Source organism: Blennius ocellaris (assembly GCF_963422515.1).
Source record: "Blennius ocellaris genome assembly, chromosome: 15".
NCBI lineage: Eukaryota > Metazoa > Chordata > Actinopteri > Blenniiformes > Blenniidae > Blennius > Blennius ocellaris.
In genome coordinates this window covers 12157542-12171303 of record NC_137664.1, presented here as the reverse complement: position 1 = coordinate 12171303, position 13762 = coordinate 12157542, and the positions used below count along the sequence as shown (strand labels likewise).

The following is a 13762-nucleotide window of genomic DNA, read 5'->3' as shown; positions in this document are numbered from 1 at the left end:
TCAATTGAACACTTTTCCGTTGAAGTCTGTATCCTACATATTTCCCCACTAGTTGCTTGCATGATATCCCACAGTTGTAGATGTTGTGCTATAAGTCTGTCCAAGCAGAGTGTTGTCATGCTAAACATATATTTTGGAGTACTATTTATTTATTAACCATTTCAGGGTTCACTTTGTTGACTTGAAATGCACATTAATAGTCATGTTTTAACATGACTATATTAGGAATGGAAAAAAAATTAATCACTTTTTTTTTTTCTTGTAGAAAAGCATGACTGAAGAAAACTGGTGTGACCATGTGCAGGTAGGTTTTATTTGAACATGCAGAGTTTGGATTGTCAGTAAAATCTGCAACATATGATGTGTGTGTGTGTGTGTGTGTGTGTCCGTGTGCGCTGCACATGCGTAGTATGTCGTGGGAGACGATCTGGAGCTGCAAATCCAGTTGGTGGAGAAGTTGGAGAAGTACTGTGGCCAGCAGAAAGCCTCTCAGTGGTCACTGAGATACAATATTCCCAGGAATCGACTTCCCTTTGGTGTGAGGGAAATGCTGCAGAGTCTCCCACCCGATCTACAGTGAGTCGGCCAGAATATGTATCAACAAATCCTATGATGCAATGACTTTATAAAAGAGGAAGAACTGTAACCACAACCGTTTTTTTTTTTTTATATCATTGACATATATCCTATAGTGTCTATTTTTCCCACATCCCCTTTCTCAGATGTACTGTATGTCCATCTGATGTTTTCTCCTTTGCCGACAGGATCTTAAATATTTAGTACTTTAATGTTTATTATTTACTTTTTACATTGATCTTCTGACATAAAATTGGCGAACAGTTTTTGCGCAGAGCGAGTGTCCCTGTGATCATTGTCTGCCACATTTCTCATCAGGTGACACAGTGGTTGTGAAATTTCTGTCACTTTCAGAAAAAAGTTACCGAGATGACCTTTTTTGCATGACCGAAGAAAACGGCTGTGACTAATCGCCTCTCTTGATGCATAAATCCACCGAGTTTGAGATGCTGTTGTCACAATTCTTTCATCTGAAACAGTAGATGCTGTATTCTAGTTTTCTCGCAAATCTAATTTGCGAAATGAAAAAGCATGCACGTGTCCCCTGCTCAGGCACATGCCGCTGAGTGCATCGGCACAAAGTCAGGAGTGGGTTCCCCCTCAGTCACACCGACAGAAGTTCTACCAGGTACCGATCCACAAAGAGAAGGTTGAGCTGGTGGACACGCTGGAAGCTCTCCAGACCTGTCGAAACATTCTCCTCAAGGTACAAAGAGAGGAACAATACTTAATCAAGATAATATCAGCCTTGCTGATAATGTCATCTCAATTTTCAAAATGGAAAGCTTTAATCTATTGTGAGCTTTACAGACAGTTTTCAGTTAGCTGCTCTATCAGGGGAATTCAACGACATTTAAATGTGAAAAATATTGTCTCAGTAAATATTATGAAGGTCAGTATAAAAGATTATGAAAAAGTGGCATCTATTTGTAAATGTTTTATTTGATATATATGTACTGCATTGGTCTGATTATAAGACAGGGTTTTATTCCTAGAAAGAGGCTTGAAAAGTAGGATCGTCTAATATTCAAGTATTAATGTTGACGTTTAATGGAAGGAGCTGTAGAGTTGGAGAATGAGAGTCACAATAACTATCGTAACCAGGTTAAGGGGAGATCTGTGACACTGGGGACTGTACATGAAACTGCTTGTAACCACTAAACATCTGACTGGTTTGGCAAAGAAGCCCGTGAAAAGTCACGTACATGTGACCTTGACGATTTGCCAGCTTTTAACTACTGCTGTTTACTTCCATGTATTGTTTTTATTTATTTATGTATTTTTCTTCATCTGTCTTTTTTTCTAGGAAGGCGTTGTCGTCGGTGTGGATATGGAGTGGCAGCCTACGTTTGGCTGTGCCTCGGCTCAGCAAGTGGCCTTGATACAGCTTGCAGTTTCTGACCGAGTGTTTTTATTCGACCTCTGTGCTTGTGGATTCAGTCATCACCCAGAAACGATTAACTTCATCAGGAGCTTGTTTGCTGAGCCAAAAATCCTTAAACTTGGTTAGTAAGAGTCTTTAAAATGACAGTCAAATTCATGTGAGCTGCTTTTGTTTTTTGTTTTTTTTTCCATCCTTCATTTGCTCACATGTTCCCCTTTGGTTTCCTTTCAGGTTACGGTATGGCAACCGGGGATCTCAAGTGTCTCTCAGCCACCTGGCACAAGTTACTGGAGGAGCCACTCAAGTTGGCGGGGATGCTTGATCTTCTTAGTATACACCAAAAAGTAACGTTATCCTCTTTTTTCACATAACTCTGTTCAAGTGGTTCTGAATTAAATCCAGCAGTTGGCCTGAGAGCATCACATTTCTGTAATTGGCAAGGTTTACGGTTTCACAAAATCTTTTTTTATTTGAAAGCTATTGGAATAATCTCTGAGATGGTATAGTGTTTGACTGTCACAATAAGGGTCTGCAAACAATAGGACATTCAGTATTCTTAAAATCCATTACCATATGGCACATGTAATGTCTCTCAAAAATATTCTAGGTATCTGCGTGATGCAGGACATTAGATTTCAAGGAACCATCAGTCATATTGCCTGGTTACTCTCAATTTCCCATAATACTCCCATGATTTGAAATCCATCATTGCTGCCATATAATTTATTTCACCCATGTTACAAATTTTTTTCTTCTAATGACTACATTTTTTACTTTATATCCGTTTTAAGTAGTATTATTTCATCTAATTTAAATGTCATTCTGCCTTCTTTTTTCAATCAGTTTTACCATTATGTTGATGTTGTTGTTGTTGTCTGCTTAAAGGTACCTTTCTCCACTTTTTTCTTGTATTGACTGGTTTCTTGCTGTTCCTTGTTTTGATCAATGGATCAATCTTCCTGTGAAGCAATCTGATTTGTACCAATTCTGATTGATTGATCTCATACAGATTCAGCGGCGGAAGGTCAACCGTGCTCAAAATGGTCCCAGCGAGGTGCTCGTAGGAGAAGACAGTGCAGAAAAAGGCCTCAGTCTGCTGGTACAGCAGGTCCTGGGAAGGCCTCTGGACAAGACGGAGCAGATGTCCAACTGGGAGAAGCGGCCGCTGCGCATCACCCAAATTAGATATGCAGGTAAGGTATTATGCATGCATACACAGACAGACAATGACATGGAGACAGATGGTCGCTGTTCTCTTCTCTATAGGGTAATCAGAGATTATTTTGTTATCCCCTGTCGAACTGCAAGCTAATAAATTGACCCCCCCCCCCCCCTCTTTTTCTCGCTTCTTAACCTTCTTCTAGTGGCAGATGCCTACTGTTTGCTGGACGTGTACTCTGTTCTCTCCAGCAACCCTGTGCAGTTCGGGCTGCCAGCTGACCTGCACAGCATTTCCTTAAGCCAATCAGCGAGGACCTCAGAGAAGAAGCGCAAAGAGAAGCAGAGCAAAACTACAAAACAGACCCTTGGGATCGAGGTCAGAGGTCATTTTCTTTTACTTTACGGCTAAAAGTTATCGACATTGTTAACTTCTTTCTGTTTAGATTGGTTAAATGTGTTGGCAAATAAGAGTAACAATTTTCTCAAAAAGGCAATAAACAATAGATAACGCATTGTGAAACTTGATTCTACTCTTTTCTGTTTTACATTGAAGAAAAGATTTAATAAGAGTTTGTTCAAAGCAAACAGGTGCATAAAGTTTCAATTAAGAAAGCAAAACATCACTTTATAGCATTTAGTTATTTTCGTTAGTTGAAATGTAACCAACATTATTCTTCTGAGTAAAAATATAAAGAAATTCTGAGTAAAAATAGTATCGTCTTTATTTTCCCGTGATAACATGCGACCTCTCGCATTACATGTGACCGAATACAGAGAAGCCTTGACTGACGAAGCAGAGTTTGAGCATCCAGCCTGCAGGGAGGCACAATACGTATTTGACTAAGGCACTTCAGCAGTTCCTATCAGCTCCAGGGGTGCAGTTGTATAACTCACCCTGTGCTCTGACCCCCCTGAACCGCGGTGCAAGTGAAAAGAAAATCCCCCTGTGGGGATCGGTTAAGTATCACATTATTGTCTCTGTCCATTTAGGAATGTCAGGGGGCTCAAAGGGTCAGTTCCACTCCTTCTGACACAGAGAAAGGCCTCCTGTGTGGCAAGGAGCCCTCGCAAGATTGCCCCCCTCTGCCCCCGCAGCAGTTGCGAGTGGTGTGTGACAACATGCTGCAGGGACTTGGGAGGTACCTCCGCTGTTTAGGAGTTGATGTGGTCATGCTGGAGAGCACTGATGATCACAGAGTGGCAGCAAAGGTGAGTCACTTTGACAGAAAAGTAAAAAAAAAATTTCTTCTTCCATGCAGTGATGTGAAATGCACAAACACATACATGGTCAGTCAGAGTTCTGCAGCTGTCCTGAAACTTGAAAGATCAGCTGACCTTCCTACTTATGTAGCCTACCTGTGTCCTTTTAGGGGGTTTAGACTTGGTGGGCTGCTGGATCAGTCTGAAAACGCCCATTTGGTGACGTTCACAATTGTACTGAGGGTGTCATGACTTATGTTAATACTAATTACTAATCATGAAATAAAGAACAAAAACATGCCCATGCAGGATTTTAGTGACCTTGTTTACATGCCTGCTGTTAATTATTTTGTTGTTATCCTATTTAAGCACAAAATATTTCCACATTGGCCTTTTGTTTCGCCTCAGATGCAAATGTACTGCATGTAGTATCAACAGTCCCATAGATCAATGAGTAACATCCTGGTTTTGAAATTATTGCCACTTCTTCATCCTACAAAATACTTCAAAACATGCTTCTAATTTATTTTGACATGATCTGAATACATCCTAATGTGATTCTTTCTTATGTTTAATATCAGCTAGCACAAGCTGAAGGCCGTGTCATCCTCACATGTGGACAGCCGTTCCTAACTGTAAGTGCAACATGAACTCCAATTCACAAATGCAAATGCCATGATACTGTATATATCTTTGTGCCACACTCATTTGCGAGTATTTCCAACATTTGTCTCTGTCTACCCATATAGTTGCGTTCCCAAGTGGGTGAGGGTCGCTGTTTGTCCCTCGACTGTTCCGACAAGGCCAGAGACCAGGCTGTGCAAGTCCTCAGGCACTTCAACATCCGGCTCACTCCAAGTGACATCTTCAGCCGCTGTCAGGTACCCCCATGTGTGGAAGTGTTTGTAATTAGTCGAGGCTATTTGCCCTGGCACAGGAGAGTGTGTGAACTTCTGTGCTACTTTCGTTCAGCGGGTAAGATCAATACAGTGTTACGTTTACAGCAAAGTAAAGGACAGCTGGATGCGAAGTGGAGGACACATAACGCATTCCTTCTGAAAAGTTTTAATCACTGCCTCTCTGTGTCTTTAAGTCTTGTATACAAGTAGGATGGAAATAGTGACAGTTTAACAGTTGGATTGGTACAAACCTGGCAATAATATGTTGTGTGTATGTTGTACTGTCCATTATTTGGTAGTAGCAACTGAGAACATGGGGCAAAATTGATTTCCCTTTGCAGTGTTTCACCTTGAGTAAAAGAACGAGAATTTTGAAGTTGAATCACTGTACTTTCATGTTCAGAGTATCTAATTAGTCTCCCTCCTGGTTGCCTCCCTGTGGAGGTATTTTGAGCATGCCCATGTAAGGGTGGGGGGGTGCCTTGGGCAGGCCCATGGGACTCGAAAGGGATTGCATATCCCATCTGGCCTGGGAATGCCTGGGGTCCCCCAGCAGGAGCTGGAGGATGTGGCTCTGGAGAAGAATGTCTAAGTTACATTGTATTCAGCCACCAAAGTCTCAACCTGAGTATTCATCTGAAGGCTGGAGTGATGGGTGAGAAAATGAATGGAGGAAAAATAGAAGGGAAGTGAAGGGATATTGACATGATTTACAGTTGGAGGATGAGAATTTGATTGAGCAACCAGGAAATCAAAATAGGAAGAAGTATAACTTGAAGGGGAAATGAAACTTGATATATTTTTATGGATTTCTTGCGAAAACCTTTTCAGCAACATTTTCCTTCTTATTAACAAAACGGTGTGTACTTCTTTGCAAGTACACTTGGAAGAGCCTTGCACCTTTGTTGATCAATCCCCTATTTATCCTGTTTGTGCAGCCTTTGCTGAGCAGTTACTATCAATAACAGTGTGATTTACGGTACCTGACCCATACATATCTCAGTGGGTGGCTGTTTAGGAAGACCGTGTGCTTCAATGACGGTGTTTGTGTTTGTGTGTGGTGACTGCGAGGGGGATCCTTGCTGGATCCTTTCTAAACTTGGGTGTTCTGGCCTGCTCAGAGTAGGAGGGGGTCCCAAATGTGTGGAGATACACCACCAGCTGCTTTTCTTTCCAACACAAAATGCTACAATCCAGGACCACCTTGTTGCTACCTCCTGTCCTGATGATATGATGACACAAACACATGCTCACTCAGAAAAAAAAAAACCAAACCTCCCTTCGAACAACCGGGAGCCAAATAGTGTACCTATCTGGCCCGTTTATCAGTCAGTCCACAACATCAGGGGGAAGTCACTCTGAACTCAGGCCAAATGTGACCTTTAAAATAATTAAGTGTTTCACGTCACTCGTTACTGCTCTGGTACAGATCTTTCTCTAAGTTCAGGAGCAACCTGAGAAAGCTTTTGTCCTTCAGCGTGGGAAAAAAATCTTCCAAACGTCTACATGGGTAAAACTACCTCTCCCTGAGCCAAAAATGCGTTTAAAGTGGCTGGCTTTGGTTTTTCGCTGTAATTGTTCATATTTTATAGCTTCAGTTAACCATGTTTAAAATAATCAAAAATGGTCTTTCTGAAATTGAAAACAAAAGACCAATAATATCATCATAACATTTTTACAACAAGTTTGTTTCAAAGTAGTAAAACTAGTTGGCTCGCGTGTAAATCGTTACAGATTATCCTGTTTCTGCTCTGGAGAGTGAGTTTCACCCTGCAGGCTGCTCCACAGCCCACCCAGGCAAAGTTAACCCTTTTGTTATCTGATGAGAAAGCTCTCTGAAAGGCAATGGAAGGTTTAGTTTCTCTCCCTTTCTCTCTCTGTTTCTTCCTCATTCACGAACATCACTGATGAATGTCTCGAGAAACCCCCCCCCCAAAAAAAACGAGTTACATAATGAATGAAGCAGCCACTAAAGAGATAAATCACAAACCTGTGCACTTGTGGTTATGTCATAAGGGTTTGTGTTCGTCTATCAGTGGTTTACACAGAAATTAGGAACGGCGTGTCCACCATTGAGACCTCAAGAAAGAGTGTAGAAAAGCCTCTTGTGTATACGTGTGCTTTGCCAGCAACGCTGGATAATAAATACACACAGAATCACCTGTCTTTAATCTGAAATGTCATGTCGTCTGAAAATACTTCTCTGCAAGTCATCAATTACCAGTGCGCTGAAAGAGAAAATCTGTTTTCGTCTTTTTTTTTATTTTTATTTTTTAAGTTCTTAGTTCTTATTGGCTTTATTTCATCTCGTTTGTTGGAACGCATGTTCGTGGTATGTTTTTGTGTCAGACAGGTGTACCGCTCAAAAAGTGGTAGATAATCTATCATGTCGAAAACGGCACTCTGTTAAATTCATGTTTCTCTATTTCAGTAACTTAAGTCTATTTCTACCAATTTCAAATAACATCCAAATATAGGCAGCTTTCTATATAGGTGGGATTGGCTTTTTCTTGCCACTGTGCCGTTATTTGATTTGCTGTAGATCTAGAAGGGAGAGACATTATGATGCCTACCTATACATTTTTATTGGATGCAGAATTAGGGAAAGGCCCCAAGAATGGCCTGATTCATTTAGGAAGAAAAATTCTTCAAGTAAGTGTTTGCAATTATTTTATACCAAGTGAAAAATTTAAGAGCTTGCCCATGAGCAGAAATCAAAAACTTGGGAAATCTGTTTCTAACTTCATGGGACGTTGCATCTATTTGTAGTTCTGTTTTAGACTGCATGCATTTTCTTTTTTTTAAATGTCTGTCAGGAATATGGATTGAGTCAGTGCTTCTGTGGAAAATAACCAAGATTCTATATTTGCCGGTTATATAGTGTTATGACGTTTTACTTTTTACATGCTGATGTTACAAATGCATGATGCTGGATTGAATCTAATCTGCGATTGTTAGAAGTATCCTCAGTCCTGCTGACTGGACGGGAGTACCAGAGACAATGGCCATGCTCTGGTCATGTTCCAATAATCATGTTTGGAAAAATCAATGCAGCTCTTCTTTTGTTCAGGCGGGTCTTTTTTTTTTCAAGACAAGATGAATTATGGAAAAATGATTATCTTGAGCATTTAGTACATCTTACAGATTCAGATAATCCAGCAGTTCCATAGCACACATGCAGATTATAGGCTATTCTTGACATGTCTGGACTTTAGGTCCTTAAGATAAAGTGGCATATGTGACATCTAGCATCACAATTAGAAACAAAGAAGTAAGGCAATAAAATTTCAGGACAGGCTGAAGATCTCAAACACACCTCATTTTGTTTTAAATCCCATTTAACTATGAACTTCTTTGATCAAAGAGGGATATTATAGTTGTACTTTTTACTATAGTATTACTCTATATAATTATATACACTGTTTTTACCACACCAATCTACCTGAATTTCTTTTGTTTCTGCATGTTTGTAAAAAGAAAAACAAACAAAACCGAAAAATACCTTAACAAGTGTCGTACAGAATTTAACAATGTTTGTATTTGGGTTTTTTTCACATTAACCCAATGTTTAGCTTATTGTTTTATTTTTATTCTGACCAAGTTTTGGTAACCTCAAAGAACTTTTTGAAGTGTTAATGGGTCAAACACATGTCAGCAGGTCTGTTATTTAACAACGGTAGTCCTTAATCCTCAGCCAATCTGCACAGATTCCAGCATAGGGTTTGTTTGGAGGGTGCAGTTAGTGATTGGACTAGTCCAGTTGTACATCACTAATGCCTCCTACACACACACACACACACACACACACACACACACACACACACACACACACACACACACACACACACACACACACACACACACACACACACACACACACACACACACACACACACACACACACACACACACACACACACACACACACACACACACACACACACACACACACACACACACACACACACACACACACACACACACACACACACACACACACACACACACACACACACACACACACTTGGATACACGTTCAAAACTGATATATAGAAAAGGAGTAAAGTCACTACCGTAGGAATGTTCACATCATCACCTTTTCACATACGTTTGAGGGGGCATGCAGTCTCTTTTGCAGCAGAAATGCTGGTTCCCACGCACCAGACTGCTGGGGAAGTGAAAACAAGAGCAACAGGAACCGCCACACTGTCAGAGGGAAGGGTGGGAGAGATGGGGAGGGGGTGGGGGGGGGGGGAGGTGAGAAAAGAGGGGATGGCATGCAAGTATGAAGATGAGGAAAAAGCAGCACAATGAAATGAATCAAGTAGCGGCAGGTGAGTCAGTGAGGGAGACAAAAACGGAGAAGTTTACCAAAAGTGAGTGGGTCAGCACATATAAATTCAGCTTGTGTACAAGTGAGGTGTTTGTGGAGTGCGGAAGAGAGAGTGAAAGAAGAGGAGGAGGAGGCGAGCAAGGCGATAGAAAGACTTGTCTGTCCTTTTGATCTACAAAGAGAGCCGCAGGCTGAGAGACAGGAGGAATGTGAAAGGTTGAGACACGTTTAATGTTAACCTTCAGAGTGTGTGCATGCGTGCGTGTGTGTGTCTGTCTGTCTGTCTGTCTGTCTGTGTGTCTGTGTGTGCACACAAGTGTGAATGAATTGCTGAAATCAATGTCTGGGCATGTATGTATGACATTCCAAGATTAGTTTTTATGTCATTGGCTCACGTGTTAATTCATGTTTTCGTTTTCAAATACAGCATTTGGACAGAGCCACAAATATACACTTTGTCATATTTATTTCACAGGTGTGCTATGAAACCAAACATTCAGAAAATTTGGCACATAAGCATCCAAAGTTCAAGGGATTTAAACCTAAAACTTAGTGTGTTTGTGTGTGTGTGTATATATATATATATATATACTTGAATGAGTTTCATGAGTGAGCCACCTCGGTGCACGCACAATCTGGTGACAGAATGGGTCATGTTTGTGTGTCCTGTCATTTTCCCACTCTCCTTCCCCTCGTTTCTTCCCCCTCTCTCCCGGGAGACAAGAGGGGGGAGGAGGAGGAGGAGACAGTAGACAGGAGCAGGAGGAGGGGGTCAGCGTTCCATAGGCACGCCAAGACATTCCGAGGGAAACCATCCCAAATATTTCCCACTGTGTGTGGCGGGGGCTTCGCTTCTCCTGTTACACGCACACGCACACGATGCCCTGCAAGTGAACATTGGGGTAAAGTGTTGTTTGCACATAAAGTGAATCACTCTCACCCGTCCTGTTGATACACATCCAGGGGCGGTTATGAGTGGCGTATTTGCGGCTTGTATGTCCATGTCTTTTGTTTGTTTTCTCACCTCCTTAGGGCAACATGTACGTTTTTCCTCTCTGTCAATAGGAGGGCCAAATCACGGAAAAGGTATTGGGATTCTTGACATTCCAATACACGGCTCTATGAATGAGCAAACAAGTATGAGAGTTTCAAAAGTATCATATTGCTTGCAAATACTTACTCAAAGCTTTCATTATGGTTATGACATTTTTACTGGAGATATGAAAATGCCTTAGAAACTTGTTCATACCAAAAGCAGAAGTACGTCAGTTTACTTCACTGGAATTACAGAAGCCGCTACTGCAAAGGGAAACAATCACTCAAATGAATTAATCCTGCATAAAGAAAAATAACTAGCATCATCCCATATTCATACAGTTGATCAAATACAATCTTCGATGATGATATAAAGTGTTTTTACTCATAAAGAAATATAAGGAACATTTTTAGTAATATCTTTTTTTTTTTTTTTTTGTGAGAAAGTTCCATTATGTTGATGATTTCCAAGAGGGACCCAGCCTACGTAGGTGCAAATCCCACAGAATAGAACCGACAAATTGTATGAAATCACGATGAAAGAACAGAATACGAAAAAGTTTCAACTAAACTCAATTAGGTTCTCGAGGAGCATTAGTATGGAAATATATCATATATTTTTTTCATCAAAATTGTCGTATTTAGATTGTATCGCTGTTCTGTGTACTTGTACATTTTATGTATAACTATCTGCATTAACATTGATGACTAAAACTTCCTTTATCCATCATGATATATTCTGTTTATTTGACTTTTTCCTTCATCTACAAAAGGATTTTGTAGATGATGTATTTTTTTTAGAACTGTGTCGTCTTAAATGAGATTGATTTAACTACAAACTTTGTGTACGAATAATAGCACCTGGTAAAACTACACACGGCTCTAGAGAAGCCAAAGGCTTTCAATGTGATATATAGGTTTGAAGTTGAAAGAAATTAATACAAAAATCATTTTATTAAAAAGGTTTTCCACACCAGTAATTGGAGAAATGTTTTTTTTGAAGTGCAGTAATCGGACACGTAATGGTAAAAATATGAAATTATGAAACTAATCTGTTTAAATGTACTTACTTGCCATTAAAATGCTTCCTAAAGCTAAACTCATTTTGGAAATTTGCTGATATATGATGAAATACTTTGTCATTCTTACATGAAATCATAAACACTTCACTTGTCATCCTCCAAATTACAATGGAATGCGATTTAAAATCAGATCCCTTATTGTTATACTCTTACTGTATTTTCCCATGCATAGTTGAAGTAGGGACGTAGTCTATAGTTGCTGTCAAAAGTTGAACTCTCATGAAACAGTTGGCTTTTTTGGGGAAATAGTGTGAAGATCCCAAAGAAAAACCCACAGCTGTCTGGGCAGACACAATAGCAGATACATATACGCACGGTGTGATAAGAAAGAAGATGAGCAATCACTCACCAAGCATTGAAGAAACCAGGCCCGCTCCTTTTCCCACAGTCAAGTTGGCCCCAGGACAACATAGCAACGCAATGACACCTGTGTGTGCGGGGGCATGCATGAAATGTAGCTGTATGAATGTCTATTCGCATGACGGTGTGAGAATGTATAGTTTCCTCGAAGCCGCTCAGCCTTCTTGTACGTATTAGAAAGCTGGATGACTCTGCATTTAACAAGTGTTGTCACGCATTTCTCTTTGTATTGACAACACATATATAGATATAGATATAGATAGATGGATGGATAGATAGATAGATAGATAGATAGATGGATAGATGGAGTTCGGCTCCAGGTTGTTGGTGGCCTTTGCTATTTTCTTTCACCATGTTTGTCATTTACAGTATGCTTGTGGAATAAGCCTCAATACATAGTTCCTTTGAACGTAGGAGCATCTTAAAGAAAAAATAAACCACACAGGGGCATTCTGGTGTGCTTGTGTTCATGTTACACTCTCACTGTATTTAACTTCTTGTACTTCATTGCACCCCAAAACAGCCACACTGAGACCATTGCAAAAAAATGGTGTTCACAGCCACCCTGCCTCAATTCGTCAATCCCAAACTCCAAAAAAGTCGGCCTTGAAACCGGTGTCAAATCACCCAAATAAGAATTACTGTTATTGCATTGCCTCATCGTCACAACACCCCAATACGTTTTTGAAGTGTTCCCCCCCACTCTGCTCAGCAATCTCTCTTTGCCCCGCTTACCCTCCGTTTGGCCTGCTGACTTTCCATCTCCCCTGCTCTTCCAAAGTTCTCACCCTGCCTCCCTGCTTCTCTCCACTCCCAGTCTCACTCTCCGTTTCAGATTAGCCAAGGCGAGGAATCCGGTGCAGCCGGCAGCTGGAATGTCCTGTTTGTCTTGCTCTGTTTGTGTGTGACTGCATGTGTGAGTGTGAAGTTGGTGAGGCTGGTGCTGTTTTTTTATTTTGATGTGTTCCATTGTCTAAGAGCCAAGCTGCTTCCTGCCTCTGCCCCCCCCCCCCCCCCCCCAACCCCCGGCAAAAGCCCTGAGAGAAACACGGAGGATGAAAAAGAGAGCGGGAGAGAGAGAAATGGTGAGAAAACAGGACAAGGTGACAGGCTGAGATGGAGAGAGGAAAGAAAGTGAAGTAAGAAGGCAAAAATAGCAAAGGTGGAGATAACCAGGAAGAGAAAAATATGAGGCAGGAAGAGATGGAGGGATGGAAATGGGCGGAGAGAGTTGGCGAGGGAGGAAGAGAGGTAAGAAGGAAGGAGCGAGAGCTTCAATAGGGCTTTTCCTCCAAACACCAATACAATGAAGTAGTGCGTAATTTCCCATGTCTCCCCTCCACCCCACCACACACGCAAATACACACCGAGATTCTCATAGGTGATACAGTTCTCCTCTCTGCCGTCAAGGCGTTATATATTGGTCTTTCTCATGCGTGGTCTGTGTGTGTGTGGTCCTGACACTGTGGACCACGCAAGCAACGCAGATATGAAGGATGGAGAGTCATTGAGGAAAGAACTAGTAAACAGAGCGATAAAGATAAGGGTGGAGATGGGGAGGGAGAGGACGTCTGACAAGCCAAAAAGGATTGCCAATTAAGAACATGTCAGAAGATCAAATTGTTTCCAAAATTCCATTGAAGTGCATGTTGTGTATGTGGTGCATTTCCCTGCAAACATGTGGACGTGCATAAATCACCTAACATGCTTTTGCGTGTGTGTGTGTGTGTGC

At 41.1% G+C, this 13762-nt stretch overlaps 1 protein-coding gene across 1 annotated transcript in view; it reads left to right on the top strand.

Annotated features, from left to right (window-relative positions):
- The window catches only part of exd3 (exonuclease 3'-5' domain containing 3), a 39464-nt gene that overhangs the window by 8494 nt on the left and 17208 nt on the right, over positions 1–13762 (top strand). The window contains exons 10-19 of the mRNA XM_080510162.1: positions 266–304; positions 410–576; positions 1129–1282; positions 1883–2081; positions 2192–2304; positions 2970–3153; positions 3325–3497; positions 4112–4330; positions 4903–4956; positions 5071–5202. Coding sequence (XP_080366288.1) covers positions 266–304; positions 410–576; positions 1129–1282; positions 1883–2081; positions 2192–2304; positions 2970–3153; positions 3325–3497; positions 4112–4330; positions 4903–4956; positions 5071–5202 — 1434 coding nt within the window. The remainder of the gene's footprint in view (positions 1–265; positions 305–409; positions 577–1128; positions 1283–1882; positions 2082–2191; positions 2305–2969; positions 3154–3324; positions 3498–4111; positions 4331–4902; positions 4957–5070; positions 5203–13762) is intronic.